Source organism: Elephas maximus, chromosome 10, assembly GCF_024166365.1.
Source record: "Elephas maximus indicus isolate mEleMax1 chromosome 10, mEleMax1 primary haplotype, whole genome shotgun sequence".
Lineage (NCBI taxonomy): Eukaryota > Metazoa > Chordata > Mammalia > Proboscidea > Elephantidae > Elephas > Elephas maximus.
In genome coordinates, this window is record NC_064828.1 from 51,704,899 (window position 1) to 51,718,381 (window position 13,483).

Here is a 13,483-nt window from a genome sequence, read left to right on the forward strand (position 1 = left end):
CAGTGCTTAGGACAGATGGATGTGGGAGAGGAAGGAGCATGCTCCAGGACAAAGTGTGGGCCAGTAACCACTCTGAAATCTATCTCATATAGTAAATTCCATGGTTCAATGACTTTTTATCCAGGGATATCTAGAAATACATATTGCACAAGACTGGCCTAAGCTAACAACTGATCTTTCTAAACATCTGTTGAACAGTCTTTAGATAGTCTCTTTGGTTTGCCTTGTTTCTGCCATATTCATCAAACTTTTCCAGGTTATACTACTTGAATAATAAGATTTTATCATGAAGAAATATATTCTTCATAGTCAATTACTGCAATAGTGTCATTGCAAAGTTTAATATTTAATCCCTGTTTAGTTCATTAACTGCTGAAAAGGAGAAATGAATATTTCAAATTAGGAGTTTTCATAATGATATTGAAACAGGCTGCTTAGCCATATCTTGAACTGTACCTGAGCCACTTTTTCTCTTCTTTCTTCTTTCTCTTCTTTCCCTCCCCCAGCCCATCCTTGCCTCCGAGTAAGATCCTGATGTTAGCTCCCCAAATGGTTAAGTGTTAACCAGTGTTTCCTCTAAGACTGTGGAAAACAAGTGATACTGATCTAAGCCTGTCAAATAAGATGAAGGATGGCGCCAGCTGCCCTCTGAGCTGATGGGATAATGGCAGGGAAAGATCAACATGTTTGAGATAGGACCACCAAAACCAAACAGAAGAAAGAGAACGCACATTGCACAAGTCCCTAAAACTTATGGCCCCTTTTCCCTTAAAAACCGGAACCTGTCAGTAGTCTGGTGAGACAGAAGACTTTAGGAGGAGATCATTCCCCTCTGTCTCCATATACCGGTATATCTAATAAAGCTCTTGCTACGGACCTCACCCCCTGTCTCAAGAATTGGCTATTTGCGGCAGGCGGCTCTAACCCCCGAAATTGTGGTAACAATTTGGCGGCCCAAAAGGGAATTCCAGCCCTTTGAGACTCGGTGGCCCCGCGGCGGGCCGGGCCTGATTGACAGTTCTCCTACCAAGCGGCTTCTGGGGACTCTGTTTGTCCCCGGAGGCTGTCCCCGGACCCGGGCTTCCCTGCGGCGTCAGCGGTCCCCAACCGTGCCAAAGAGGTGGGTGAAGGCAAGACCTAAACAGGACCCTGAGGTGAGTCCGCGACCCTCTCCCTGTTGCGCTCAGGTCCGGGGCGGATAGGGCGGGCCAGCGTGGCTTCCGGAACCGGACCCGGGCCCTTGGTTTCCAAGGCCAGTGGCGCCTTTGATGACCGTCCCGCGAGTAGGATCGCAAGGAGGAAGTCTTGGTGACTCTAGAGCTGGGCCGGCGTATGAGTATGTATCGGCTGTGGGTTTTTGTGTTTGGATTGTTGTCTGTCTCTGGTTGGTGCACCCTGGTTTTGGGGAGTGGGTATAGACATCTCTGTCGGTTTATATTGGGAGATTGAAGCCCCTCCATCTGGCGTTGGGGGTAGGAGGTATCTGGAGGATTGAAGCGGAGATTGAGACATTCCTAGTAATGTGTCAGACCTCACTAAGATTATCGTCGTTCCGCCTTTCCTTTCTGGCGTTTGTGGTCTGAGTGTTTTTCTCTGTCAGGTTTGTCTTATGTACAACCCGTCTTGCTGCCTGGGAGGCTGAGACTGCAAGGTTATCTCTGTTACTTTTGTCGGTCTGCCTGTTTGTCTTATGTACCATTACTTGTCCTCATGAGGTTTTCTTTTTTTTCTCCGTGTCGTCATCTCGTAAATCCCTATTCATACAAAACCCCTCAACAGGTTCAAGAACAGTTTTAACCTAAATTCTTGAGATTGACAATTAGTTTCATCGGTCTGTGTACAGACTATTTTAGAAGACTGTCCCCAAAGAAGTTAGGGTCCTAGCATAGGAACGCAAGAAATCCTGAGAGAATTAAACCTAATTATGAGTCGGAATCGACTCAACGGCACTGGGGTTTTTTTTTTTTTTTTGGGTAGAGAAGAGATAGATTAAGCATTGTGTTCGAGAGGCTCAAACTCTCCCCTTTGTCAAGCGAAGTTGATCCTGCCTGAGGCAGGAAAAGGAGAGTTTAAACAAAAGAGATACTAGCATGGGCGGCCCATCTATTCCAGCTGAATCCCCGCTGGGCTGCGTTTTGACCAATTGGAAAAGGTATAGTTATGAGCCCAGGACGGAAAAGCAGATGATTCGCCTGTGTAACAGAATATGGCCCCAATACCAGTTGGGGGACCAAGAACAGTGGCCCCCAGAGGGGTCTTTACATTATAATACAATTCATCGATTGGATTTGTTCTGCAGAAGAGCTAAAAAAGTGGGACGAAGTCCCTTATGTACAAGCCTTCATGTCTCTCTACCGGACCTTGCACCTCCCCCAATCTGGTTTTCTTCCAGGGAAAATCCAAGGCCAAAGTACTCCCCGAATCCTCATCAGAGGACCGCCTCCTAGAGGGATGGTCTACGGCCACCCTTTCGGCTCCCCCTCCCCTGTGTACGGGAGGTGCAGTAGAAGCCGAGGGGTCGGACCGTGCAACGACAAGGTCTCCAAACAGAATGGTCGAGCCCGATTCTAGCTTGGCCAGCGCACCAAAGGCGGATGGAGGAGGAGGATCAGACATTGAAGGTCCGGCCACTTCAGGTATGGTCCCCCCTTCTCGTACCCTTCGAGGTACCGTTTTCGGTGAGGGTGCCTCAGGAGTCCAGGCAGGGCAATACCCACTGACAGAAGTTCCTGCGGAGTGGATGATAAAGGGCGGCCACGGGGGACAATGCTGGTATGTACTCCATTTTCCACCTCTGATCTATATAACTGGAAGAGCCATAACCCCCCCTACCGGAGTGACCCAAACAGAATGGCTGAACTGTTTCTTTCTATTTTCTCTACTCACCACCCTACCTGGACAGATATGCAGGCGCTCCTCACCACTCTATTAACTTCAGAAGAACGCATGGTGTTAGAGCATGCTCGGAAAGAAGCCGATAGGCTCCATAACTTAGATCTTAGTAACGGAGCCCGTCGACAGAAGCCATTCCTACTAGAGATCCGGGTTGGAATCACAATCGTGAAGAAAGGGCGAGTAGACTTCAGTTCTATCGAAATTGCCTAATCGTTGGGTTGGGAAAGGGGGCCCTCAAACCCAAGAGCTTACAAAAGGTTAGAGAAATTATCCAGGGAGAAAAGGAAGACCCATCCACCTTCTTAGAAAGAGTGACAGACACGTTTCGTCAGTACACTGATATCAACCCCGAAGATCCCAACAACGCCCGGCTGATAAACATGACTTTTATTTCGCAGAGTGCCCCTGATATTCGAAAAAATTTACAAAAATTAGAAAGGGGACTCGGGATGCCAATAGGGCAGCTGCTTGAAGTAGCTTTTAAGGTGTTCAATAACCGGGACCAGGTAGCAGAGTAAAAACAGAAGATGAAACAAAACGCAGCCTTACTAGCAGCACCCTTAGCCCCCGCAATGAAGAAGGGGGAAGGGAGATAAGAACCTTAAGAAGGACCACCCCGGGGCGAGGAGGGAGACCTTTAGAACCTGACCAGTGCACCTTCTGTAAACGAAGGGGCCACTGGAAGCGGGAGTGCCCAGAAAAAACGGAAAAGCGAGACAGACCAAAACCAGCCACTCTCCAGGCTTATCAGGAAGGGCCGGCACGGTTAGATGATTCTGAATGACGGGGCCCAGGGGCTCAAACCTCGTTGGCTATCTCCCACCGCGAGCCCCGGGGAACTCTAAAGGTGGGGGGACGCCCTATTGACTTTATTCTGGACACGGGTGCCACCTTTTCGGTTTCGAACACCGTGGAATCTCCACTCAGTCCACGTACTGCCCCAGTGGTAGGGGTTTCAGGGAAACTTTCAACTCGGCCTTTCCTCCAACCGGTGAATTGTAAAATTGGAAAAGACTTGTTATACCACGAGTTCCTTTATATGCCGGAATGCCCCGCCCCCTCCTTGGGAGGGATATATTGTCAAAACTTGGGACACAAGTCACCTTTGGACCCTCTCAAATTTTGGTGCAAATTCTGCCGAACAGGCATGCGCTTTCCAAGCAGCCTTGTTGCTAGAGGAACCAGCGGCCCCTAGCGACATCCCTGTCCACATACAACAAGAAGTGAACCCGGAAGTCTGGAAATCGCTGGGAAGGGCCAGGTTCGCTGAGCCAGTCAAAATTGCCCTAAAGCCTGGAGCGCCTGTTGTAAATCAGAAACAATACCCTCTCTGTAGAGAAGCTCTGGAAGGGATTGCTCCACTGGTCCAAAGATATATAAAAATTGGACTTTTAAAACCATGCCTGTCACCATATAACAGCCCCACTCTGCCAGTGTTAAAGCCCGGGACAGGAGAATATTGGTTTGTGCAAGACTTAAGAAAGATTAATCAAATAGTAGAAGTTATTCACCCAGTTGTGCCCAACCTATATACTCTTCTAGTAACTTAGTAACCATACCCAACATATATGCTTGGTTTTCAGTATTAGATCTGAAAGATGCTTTCTTTTGCATTCCCTTGCATCCTGAGTCTCAACTTTTGTTTACATTTGAACGGACTGATTTAGAAACGGGGACAAAAAGGCACCTCACATGGCAGGTGCTGGTCCAAGGGTTCAAGAACTCCCCCACAATTTTCGGAGAGACATTGACTAAAGACATGAGGGCCTTGCAACTAGAAAAGGGGAGAGTCTTACAGTAGGTGGACGATATTTTAGTGGCAAGTCAAAGTCAAGAAGACTCAGATCGAAATGCCACCCTGGTCTTAAACCATCTAGCTAGGTGTGGGTACCGAGTTTCCAAAACGAAGGCCCAAATATCACAACAACAAGTAAGATATCTGGGGTTCCAGATATCACAGGGGCAGCGGAGCCTTCTCCGGGACCTGCGAGAAGCTATTATGCGGGTAGCGCCCCCTACCTTTAAGCAACAACTTAGAGGTTTTCTTGGGAAGGCAGGTGTTTGTCGAATCTGGATACCAGGGTTTGGACTCATGGCAAAACCCCTGTATGAAGCCCTGAAGGGAGAGGATAAAGAACCCCTGTTTTGGACTGCTGAATGTCAACAAGCCTTTGAAAAAATTAAATTAATGACGGCCCCAGCATTAGGGTTACCGGATCTCCAGAAACCATTTGAACTGTTTGTACATGAGAGACAGGGAATTGCTCTGGGAGTGTTGACCCAGACTTTGGGGCCAGCCAAGAGGCCAGTGGCCTATTTTTCAAAACAGCTAGACAACGTGGCTCGAGGATGGCCCCCTTTCCTCTGGGCTGTGGCTGCAACATGTGACTTATTGCAAGAAGCTGAAAAATTTACCCTAGGACAAAAAGTGATGGTTCACACTGTCCTTCCCCTCTTAGAACAAAAGGAGGGGTTTTGGCTTACAGCAGGACGCATGGGGAAATATTAAGCAATCCTATTAGACAACCCAAATGTAATCTTAAATGCTATCTCTGCTCTCAACCCAGCCACCCTACTACCCATGTCGGTAGAAGGGCCAATACATGACTGTTTAGAGATTATAGAAGAGGTTTATTCCAGCAGGCCTGATCTGTCAGACACCCCTTTAACTGACTCAGAGCTAGAAATGTACACCGATGGTAGCAGCTTCGTGTATAAAGGACATCGAAGGGTGGGCTATGTGGTAGTGACTCGGGCTGAAATTTTAGAGGCTTCACCGCTTCCTGCTGGCACCTCGGCACAAAAAGCTGTGTTAATAGCCCTTGGATGGGCCCTACGGCTGGGAGCAGGAAGGCGTATAACAGTGTACACTGACAGCAGATATGCCCATCTTGTGCTTCACCCTCACGGGGCATTGTGGAAGGAGAGGGGCCTCCTTACGTCTGCTAGCAAAGAGATAAAACATGTACCAGAGATTCTTGAACTCCTAGAAGCAGTCAATGATCCTCTCCAGGTGGCAGTGGTGTATTGCCCCAGGCACCAGAAGGGAAAATCCCCTGAAGCTGTAGGGAACCGGAAAGCAGACGCAGAGGCCAAAAGGGCTGCAATGCAAGGAGATGAGATAGAGAAAGAAATGGCCATGATCCCTCACCTGGACCCTGCTGACCTTCCTGCACCTACCTACACCACTCAAGACTTAAAAAGGGCTGAAGAATGGGGTTTTCACCCGGTTCCCCATTCCAGCTGGTTAGTGAGCTCCGAAGGAAAAGTACTGTTACCAGAAGCCCAAGTATATACAGTAGTATCGTCTTTACATAAAGGAACTCATTGTGGGAGAGATGCCAGTCTTGAGTGGATCCAACAGGTGGTCGCAGGACCAAGTCTCCTCAAGGCCATTCAAGAAGTCACAAGAAGATGCGACCTTTGTGCAAAGAACAACCCAAAGACTGTGCCCTATCCAACAGAGCCAGGAGTCCAACATCGAGGAACTAACATGGGAGAAGATTGGCAAATAGATTTTACAGCGATGCCCCGGGTACCTAGAAACTTCAGGTATCTGTTGGTCTTTGTGGATACCTACTCAGGGTGGGTAGAGGCTTTGCCTTGTCAAACCGAACAAGCTTGAGAGGTAACTAAGGTACTACTCAAAGAGATTATCCCTCAGTTTGGATTGCCAATTTCAATTGAAAGTGACAATGGAAGAGCTTTCGTGGCACAACTAACCCAAGAAATCAGCAAAGCCCTGGATGTAAATTGGAAGCTACATTCTGCCTGGAGGCCACAGTTGACAGGAAAGACTAAGAAGATGAATCACACCCTAAAAAAGGCTCTGGCAAAAATATGTCAGGAGACTAACTTCACATGGTTACAAGTCCTGCCTATTGCACTGCTTAGAATCCGAGTGGCCTCTTGAATTAGTATATGGCAGACCATTCCTGAGAAAGTCCTTCTCCACCTCGGTAATGACAGGGGTGGAAAAGAGAGACTGGATCCCGTTCTCTGGGAGCTGTTGTAAACATTATTAACCAATATGCCTCTCTCCATCTGTCTTTTCCCTCTGATACCCCTCTTCCTAGATTCCGGCCAGGAGATCGGGTATTACTAAAGACTTGGAGACAGCAGCACCCTGAAGACCAGCTGACTCCCAAATGGGAGGGGCCTTTTAAAGTTCCTCCTGACTACTCACTCATCTTTAAAGTTGGCGGGAGTGACTGCATGGGTGCATCATTCCAGAGTAAAAACAGCTCCGCTTAAAAAAAAAAAAACAAAACTGAAGAGTGACCTTATTCCTGCACACCAGTTCCAAATTTAAAGTACAGGTTTTAAAAAATTACAAAATAATAGTTTTAACCTTCGTTTTCCTTTTCTTCCAAGGTGCACACTACACTGTGGCAACAAATCAGGTCCCTTTGATTCTGCAAACCAGAGGGACTCTGACCTTACAAGTAGGAGATACCCTGACTCTTCCGTGTGTCATATCATCTCTGACTCCAGTTGGCCCCATCAAATGGATATTGGTAACCCAGGAGAAAGAACAGATGGTTGTCTGGGACTTCAAAAGTGCTGGCTCCTCCCGAGCGACCCCCATAGCTGACACCACTCAGTCATACAATCGAGACTTTTCAATCGTTTTAGATATAACCTTGTCTGATGCAGGTTTTTTTTTTTTTTACCGTGTGAAGTTTAAAAAAGGGTCGCCAAAAGATATTGAAAGCAGTAGGGGGGAAGGAATCCAGGTAGTTGTTGTAGGATGTCAAGAGCCTACCCACCTCCCAGATGGGTAGGACTGGTCATCCAATGGCCTAGTCACCATGTCCCAAGCAGTGGCCGGGGTGGGGGGGGAATCTCAGCAACTGCTGGATATGCCATCATCTTCCTTGGTCAGGAACACCTTTAAGCCCCATGGCAGCCCCAATTTTTGACAATCACAAAGATGTCCGTAACTGTACCTTAACTTACCATGCCCCTAAGGCCCCAATCTGAGCTCGGCTCGAACAGTACCCATTTTCCATACCTTGTTTTCTCCTCGCTAATCTTTATAATCATACCTCAGGAACCAGATAGGAAACAAAATCACAACGTCCCCGTCCCTAGGCCATCACCTTACACCTGGGCCATTCACTGCTTAACAGGAGTTCACTTTGTGGGACATTGTACTCTGGGGTTCCTGACTTTCCCAACACAGCTTCATCTACCGTCTGCCCAACACACCATGAACATCCCCAGAAAGAAAAGAAATGTGCTTTCAGTAGATCCTACATCCTTAAAAATGACAGGGATGGAAAGTAACCCTGTTCTAGAGGGAAATGGGGTTGGGTGGTGGTTCTTGAGAACAATTATTCCAGGCTTAGGAATGTACCACATGGAAGTGGCCATTAGAAACTTGTCAGATACTATCCATCTGCTACCCCTAAAAAAAAAAAAAAATTTTTTTTTTTTTTTAGGAACTAAAAAGGCACTTAGAGCACAACAAACCTCTTTAAACTCCTTAGTAGAGGTGGTCCTAAATAATAAAATAGTCTTAGACTTCTTATTAGCTAAATCGGGAGGAGTGTATGCTGTAATTAACAAAACCTGTTATGCCTAAATAAACACCACCGGAAAAGTAAAAGTAGGGCTAGATGCTATCCACAAGGTAACCAAATGGACTGCCCCAACGCCTGGGCGAGAGAGCATGTGGGATTAGTTCACTAAACTTTTCCCCACCTTGGGGTCCTGGGTGACCCCTTTAATAACTTTGGGAGTAACAGTTGCCTTGGTCTGCATTTGCGCCCCCAGTCTAATAAAAGTGGTTACCAGGGGCGCCACCAACACCCTCAAGGCTGGAGAGGTCTTTGCCCTGGTAGACCAAACTACTTCTTTCCCAGACTCCAGGGATGTGCGTCACTTAATCCAACGAGACGTTGCCGAATTTCATCTTTCCAGACCACAACCTGTATATGACCCCTAGTACATGTCGGGTTTCTCTCCCCATCCGGTGTCCCCATCCAGCAGGAAGTAGCTAGAGAAAGACATGGTGCCGTTTCCCAAGATTGAGAAACCTACAACAAAAAGGGGGGATTGAAATAGGCTGCTCAGCCGTATCTTGAACCATACCTGAGCCATTTTTTTCTTCTTTCCCTCCCCCACCCCATCCTTGCCTCCAAGTAAGATCCTGATGTTATCTCCCCAGATGGTTAAGTGTTAACCAGTGTTTCCTCTAAGACTGTGGAAAACAAATGATATTGATCTAAGCCTGTCAAATAAGACGAAGGATGGTGCCAGCTACCCCCTGAGCTGATGGGATAATGGCAGGGAAAGATCAACATATTTGAGATCGGACCACCAAAACCAAACAGAAGAAAGAGAGCGCACACTCCACAAGTCCCTAAAACTTATGGCCCCTTTTCCCTTAAAAACCGGAACCTGTCAGTAGTCTGGTGAGACAGAAGACTTTAGGAGATCATTCCCCTCTGTCTCCATATACCGGTATATCTAATAAAGCTCTTGCTACGGACCTCACCCCTGTCTCAAGAATTGGCTATTTGCGGCAGACGGCTCTAACCTGCGAAATTGCGGTAACAATATTACGTAAATTTAAAAGTTTATCACCTATTAACTGTATTCTCTGGAAATGTGAACCGCTTCTTCATTTATATTGAATATTAATGGGGGAGGACTCACACTTTCACACCACAAGGAAAATAAAAGAAGTTTTCCACTGAGTTGAAGGTTATGAGAGTTTCCTGTAAATAAATAGTGGTAAAGAGTTCCTGCAAAATGCACATTTTATATACAGGAAAAGAAGCCAATGAAAACCCTTTGGGTCACAAAAGAATATTGTTTGATATAGTGCTGGAAGTTGAGCCTCCTAGTTTGGAAGACACTACACAATGGCCACAACAATTGAGCACAAATACTCCAATGATCATGAAGATGTCACAGGACTGGGCAACATTCTGTTATACATAAGGCTGCCATGACTCAGGTGACTTGATGGCAACTAACAGCAAGAATAAGAACTTGTCATTGAAGTCATGCCTATTTTTTATTTCTCAGAAATTTGTTGAAATCTCTTGATGACTGATGATCAACCCTTTCCTAGCTGAGTTTTCTTCACTGTTATACAGGCCTAAGTGTCTTGACATTTTTTTTTTAAGGTTCAGGAATCAGGCAAAATAAATATAGACTATATTCAACTAACCAGTAATGAGGAGGGAAAGCTTTGGTCTAAAGTGATCCTAACAAAGGAAAATAGAGAACAAGAAGAATATGTTTTTTATTTAAAATATATATATATTTTTTTATCAATTATTCTTCCTTTTTTGTTGTGTGCCATGGAAGAGGCTAAGCAGTTTGCCATGATATTAGGTGGTTACCCTGGGTGACAGCCTTGTTACATCATATTCTTTATCTTACATCCAACTTCCAATCCATTAAATGTGAAAAAGTACACAAGCTGTATTTTAATTTAGGGGTTACCAGGAACATACCTAATTACACCAAACTCTGACAATTGTAAGTGAAGATTGAACTGATACTTCATCTGAGATTTTGAGTACCTAAATGAACATATTTACAAAATTATTACATGACCCAAGCCATGATATTTTCAATCACCTCATATGCATGCAAAAGATGGACAATGAATAAGGAAGACTGAAGAAGAATTGACGCCTTTGAATTATGGTGCTGGAGAAGAATACTGAATATACCATGGACTGCCAGAAGAATTAATAAATCTGTCTTGGAAGAAGTACAGCCAGCATGCTCCTTAGAAAAAAGGAGGTGAGACTTCGTCTCACATACTTGGGACATGTTATCAGAAGGGACCAGATCCTGGAGAAGGGCATCATGCTTGGTAGAGTAAGAGGTCAACAAAAGAGAGGAAGGCCCTTAATGAGATAGACTTACACAGTATCTGTAACAGTGTGCTCAAACATAGCACAACTGTGTGGATGGCACAGGACCGGGCAGTGTTGCGTTCTGTTGTACATGGGGTTGCTGTGAGTTGGAACTGACTTGACAGCACTGAACGAAAACAACAGTACCTCTAACAGAATTTTTAATGCCTTTTAAGATAAATTTTTAAATATTTGCTGCTGGAATAAGGTCCATTTACTATCCACCGTGGACCTAGCAGTTTCCTAGGTTCTGGAGGATATGTAGAAAAATACATAATCCCTGCAACTGAAGCATTCCTATCTTATGCATCTTTGATACCACTACTGGCCTGCCTTTCTAAAACATGGACTGTATCATAGTACTTCTTTAGAAATCTTTGATGATTTTTCCTTGTTCATCTTTTTCTTTGTAAACTCTGCCTATCAATATTTCACATATACTTGCCCTGCCAGGGAGAACTACTCAGTTCATTGTGTCACCAAGTCATGTTCATTCTCAACTCTGTGCCTTTTTTACATGTAGTCTCTACCTTCCAGAGTTACCATCCGTATCATATCTGAGTCTTACTTTAAAACTTAAGGTTGAATTTAAATTCTACTTTTTTTTTCTCCAAGTGGCTTATCCTGACTACTCCAAACATCAGTGATCTTTTTCCTCTGATCAGCAACAGACCATATTTATCCACATTGTTTATTGTTGTTTCACATGTTAGTGTTCTTTCCCACAAAATATAGACCCTTTAAAGAAAAAGCCCATGTTATACACCTCTTTGATTACCCTACAGTGTCTAGCATGGTGAAGAGTTCATGTTAAGTACATAATAAGTGTTTGTTGCCTGAAGCCCTAAGTTGTTTATACCTGTGCTACTCAAAGTGTGGTCTGCAAACTGATGCGAGTCCATGAACTGTTTGTTACCAGTCTGCTAGCTGATAAGCATAGAAATTGAGGATAAGATTTAGAGTCTTTTATAGCAATTTGAGTAATTGTATGTCTGCCAAAATTTATAATAAATTTGGGCTTCTATTTTGCATGTTTAAAAAAATTGATAATTCTAATTTGTAAAAGTACCATTCTTCTAGCGGTTAGAATTAAAAAAAAAAAAAAAAGCGTTCCACAGCAGATAGTTTAGGAAGCACTAGTTTAAACTACAAAGGATGTGAGAAGCTAGGAATGAAGATACCAGTTTATTTTGGACTAGAAGATGATTTCATGAAGGAGATGAGAATAGGGTTTGTGTGGTTGTAAAGCACTGGGTGATTCTCGGCAGGGACAACCAGGTGTTGGACTACAAATGAAGGAGAGGTGTGCTAATATGTTCTATGGTGACCAAAGAGAAAAGGGTCCTGGGCAGAGGTCAAAATCAAGTCCATCATGAGCTGACCAGATATCAGATAATACAATTTTCTATTTACTCGGTTACCGTTTGAGCTGTGGTATGATGAAGACCTTTAATTCCCCATATGTATGTTGCTGATTTCCCACAGGATTATTAGTGCATAAGTGCATTTTAAATTTTGCTTGTTTGAAACATTTCTTTTTAGTTTAGCCTTTAAAAATTTGGGTGGTTGACTTATTTGTTGTTTCTAAATTTATTGTACCTTTAGTGTGAAGTAAAATGTAATTAGCTAAGGAGCTCTGGCTGTGCAATGTTTAAGCACTTGGCTGCTAACCCAAAGATCCACGATTTGAACCCACCAGCCGCTCAGTGGGAGAAAAGACCTGGTGATCTGCTCCCATAAAGAGTACAGCCTAGGAAACCCTCTGGAGCAGTTCTACTCTGTCAGATAGGGTTGCTATGAGTTGGAATTGACTTGATGACACACAACAATAACAAGGAAGAATAATTGATAAAAATTATTTTAAATGAACAGGTTGCTCTTTTTGTTCTTTATTTTCCTTTGTTAGGTTCATTTGTATCAAAGCTTTCCCTCCTCATTACTGAATTATAGTAATATGAATCAGAGAGAGACCTGGGGTTAAAAAGACTGTTGATATAACCATTGCTCCTAGAGAATTAATGCTTAGCTGATAGCAGAAAATGTGAGCTGAACTACTTACTTTAAATTTACCTGTTTCTGTATTTTCTCACTTGTCCCATTTGCTACCATTGTAATTGAATATATATCAAGTACTCCTTATATATGTGAAACTGGGCCAGATGCTGAGCAAGGCTGAATTCCATTTATAAAGCAGGCTGAAGAATCTGCAGTGACATTAGGTGGCTTCCCTGGGTGACAGCCTTGTCGCATCATATTCTTTATCTTACATTCAACCTCCAATCTATTAAATGTGAAAAAGTACACAAGCTGTATTTTTGTTCCAGAGGTTGCCAGGAACGTACCTGATTACACCAAAGTCTGACAATTCTAAATGAAGATTGAACTGATATATTGCTTCGATTTCATCTGAGATTTTGAGTACCTAACTGAACATATTTGCAAAATTATTAAATATGAAAGTGGAGGACAGCTTGGATGAATTTTTTTTTATAGCTGTATGTTGACGTATCCTGGTTTCATTCCTTCCTGTCTAATTTTTTTGACTCTGTCATGTTCACTTGCCCTCCCCAAGCTCTGTAAGTATTCCTGTTTCCCATGCTTTCTCCTTTGCAGTCTTTTGCTCAGAAATGTCACCTTCTATTTCGGTTTCAATTATATCTGTGTAGGAAAATAACTCCTAAGTCTATATTTCTTACCTGAAGTCG

At 44.2% G+C, this 13,483-nt stretch overlaps 1 protein-coding gene across 1 annotated transcript; it reads left to right on the forward strand.

The window, feature by feature from the left end:
- Positions 1–832: 832 nt before the first annotated feature.
- On the forward strand, positions 833–9,552 carry LOC126083958 (signal-regulatory protein beta-1-like). Its single transcript, XM_049898054.1, has 3 exons — positions 833–1,154; positions 2,393–2,636; positions 7,270–9,552. Exons 2-3 carry the CDS (start codon positions 2,552–2,554, stop codon positions 7,677–7,679), a joined length of 495 nt encoding a protein of 164 aa, XP_049754011.1. The 5' UTR covers positions 833–1,154; positions 2,393–2,551; the 3' UTR covers positions 7,680–9,552.
- The last annotated feature ends 3,931 nt before the right edge of the window (positions 9,553–13,483 follow it).

Bases quoted from the DNA above. Each gene is read 5' to 3' on its own strand.
- LOC126083958 (XM_049898054.1), top strand. From the start codon at position 2,552: ATGGTCGAGCCCGATTCTAGCTTGGCCAGCGCACCAAAGGCGGATGGA. The intron at 2,637-7,269 runs GTATGGTCCCCC...TTTTCTTCCAAG, and splicing joins TGAAGGTCCGGCCACTTCAG to GTGCACACTACACTGTGGCA.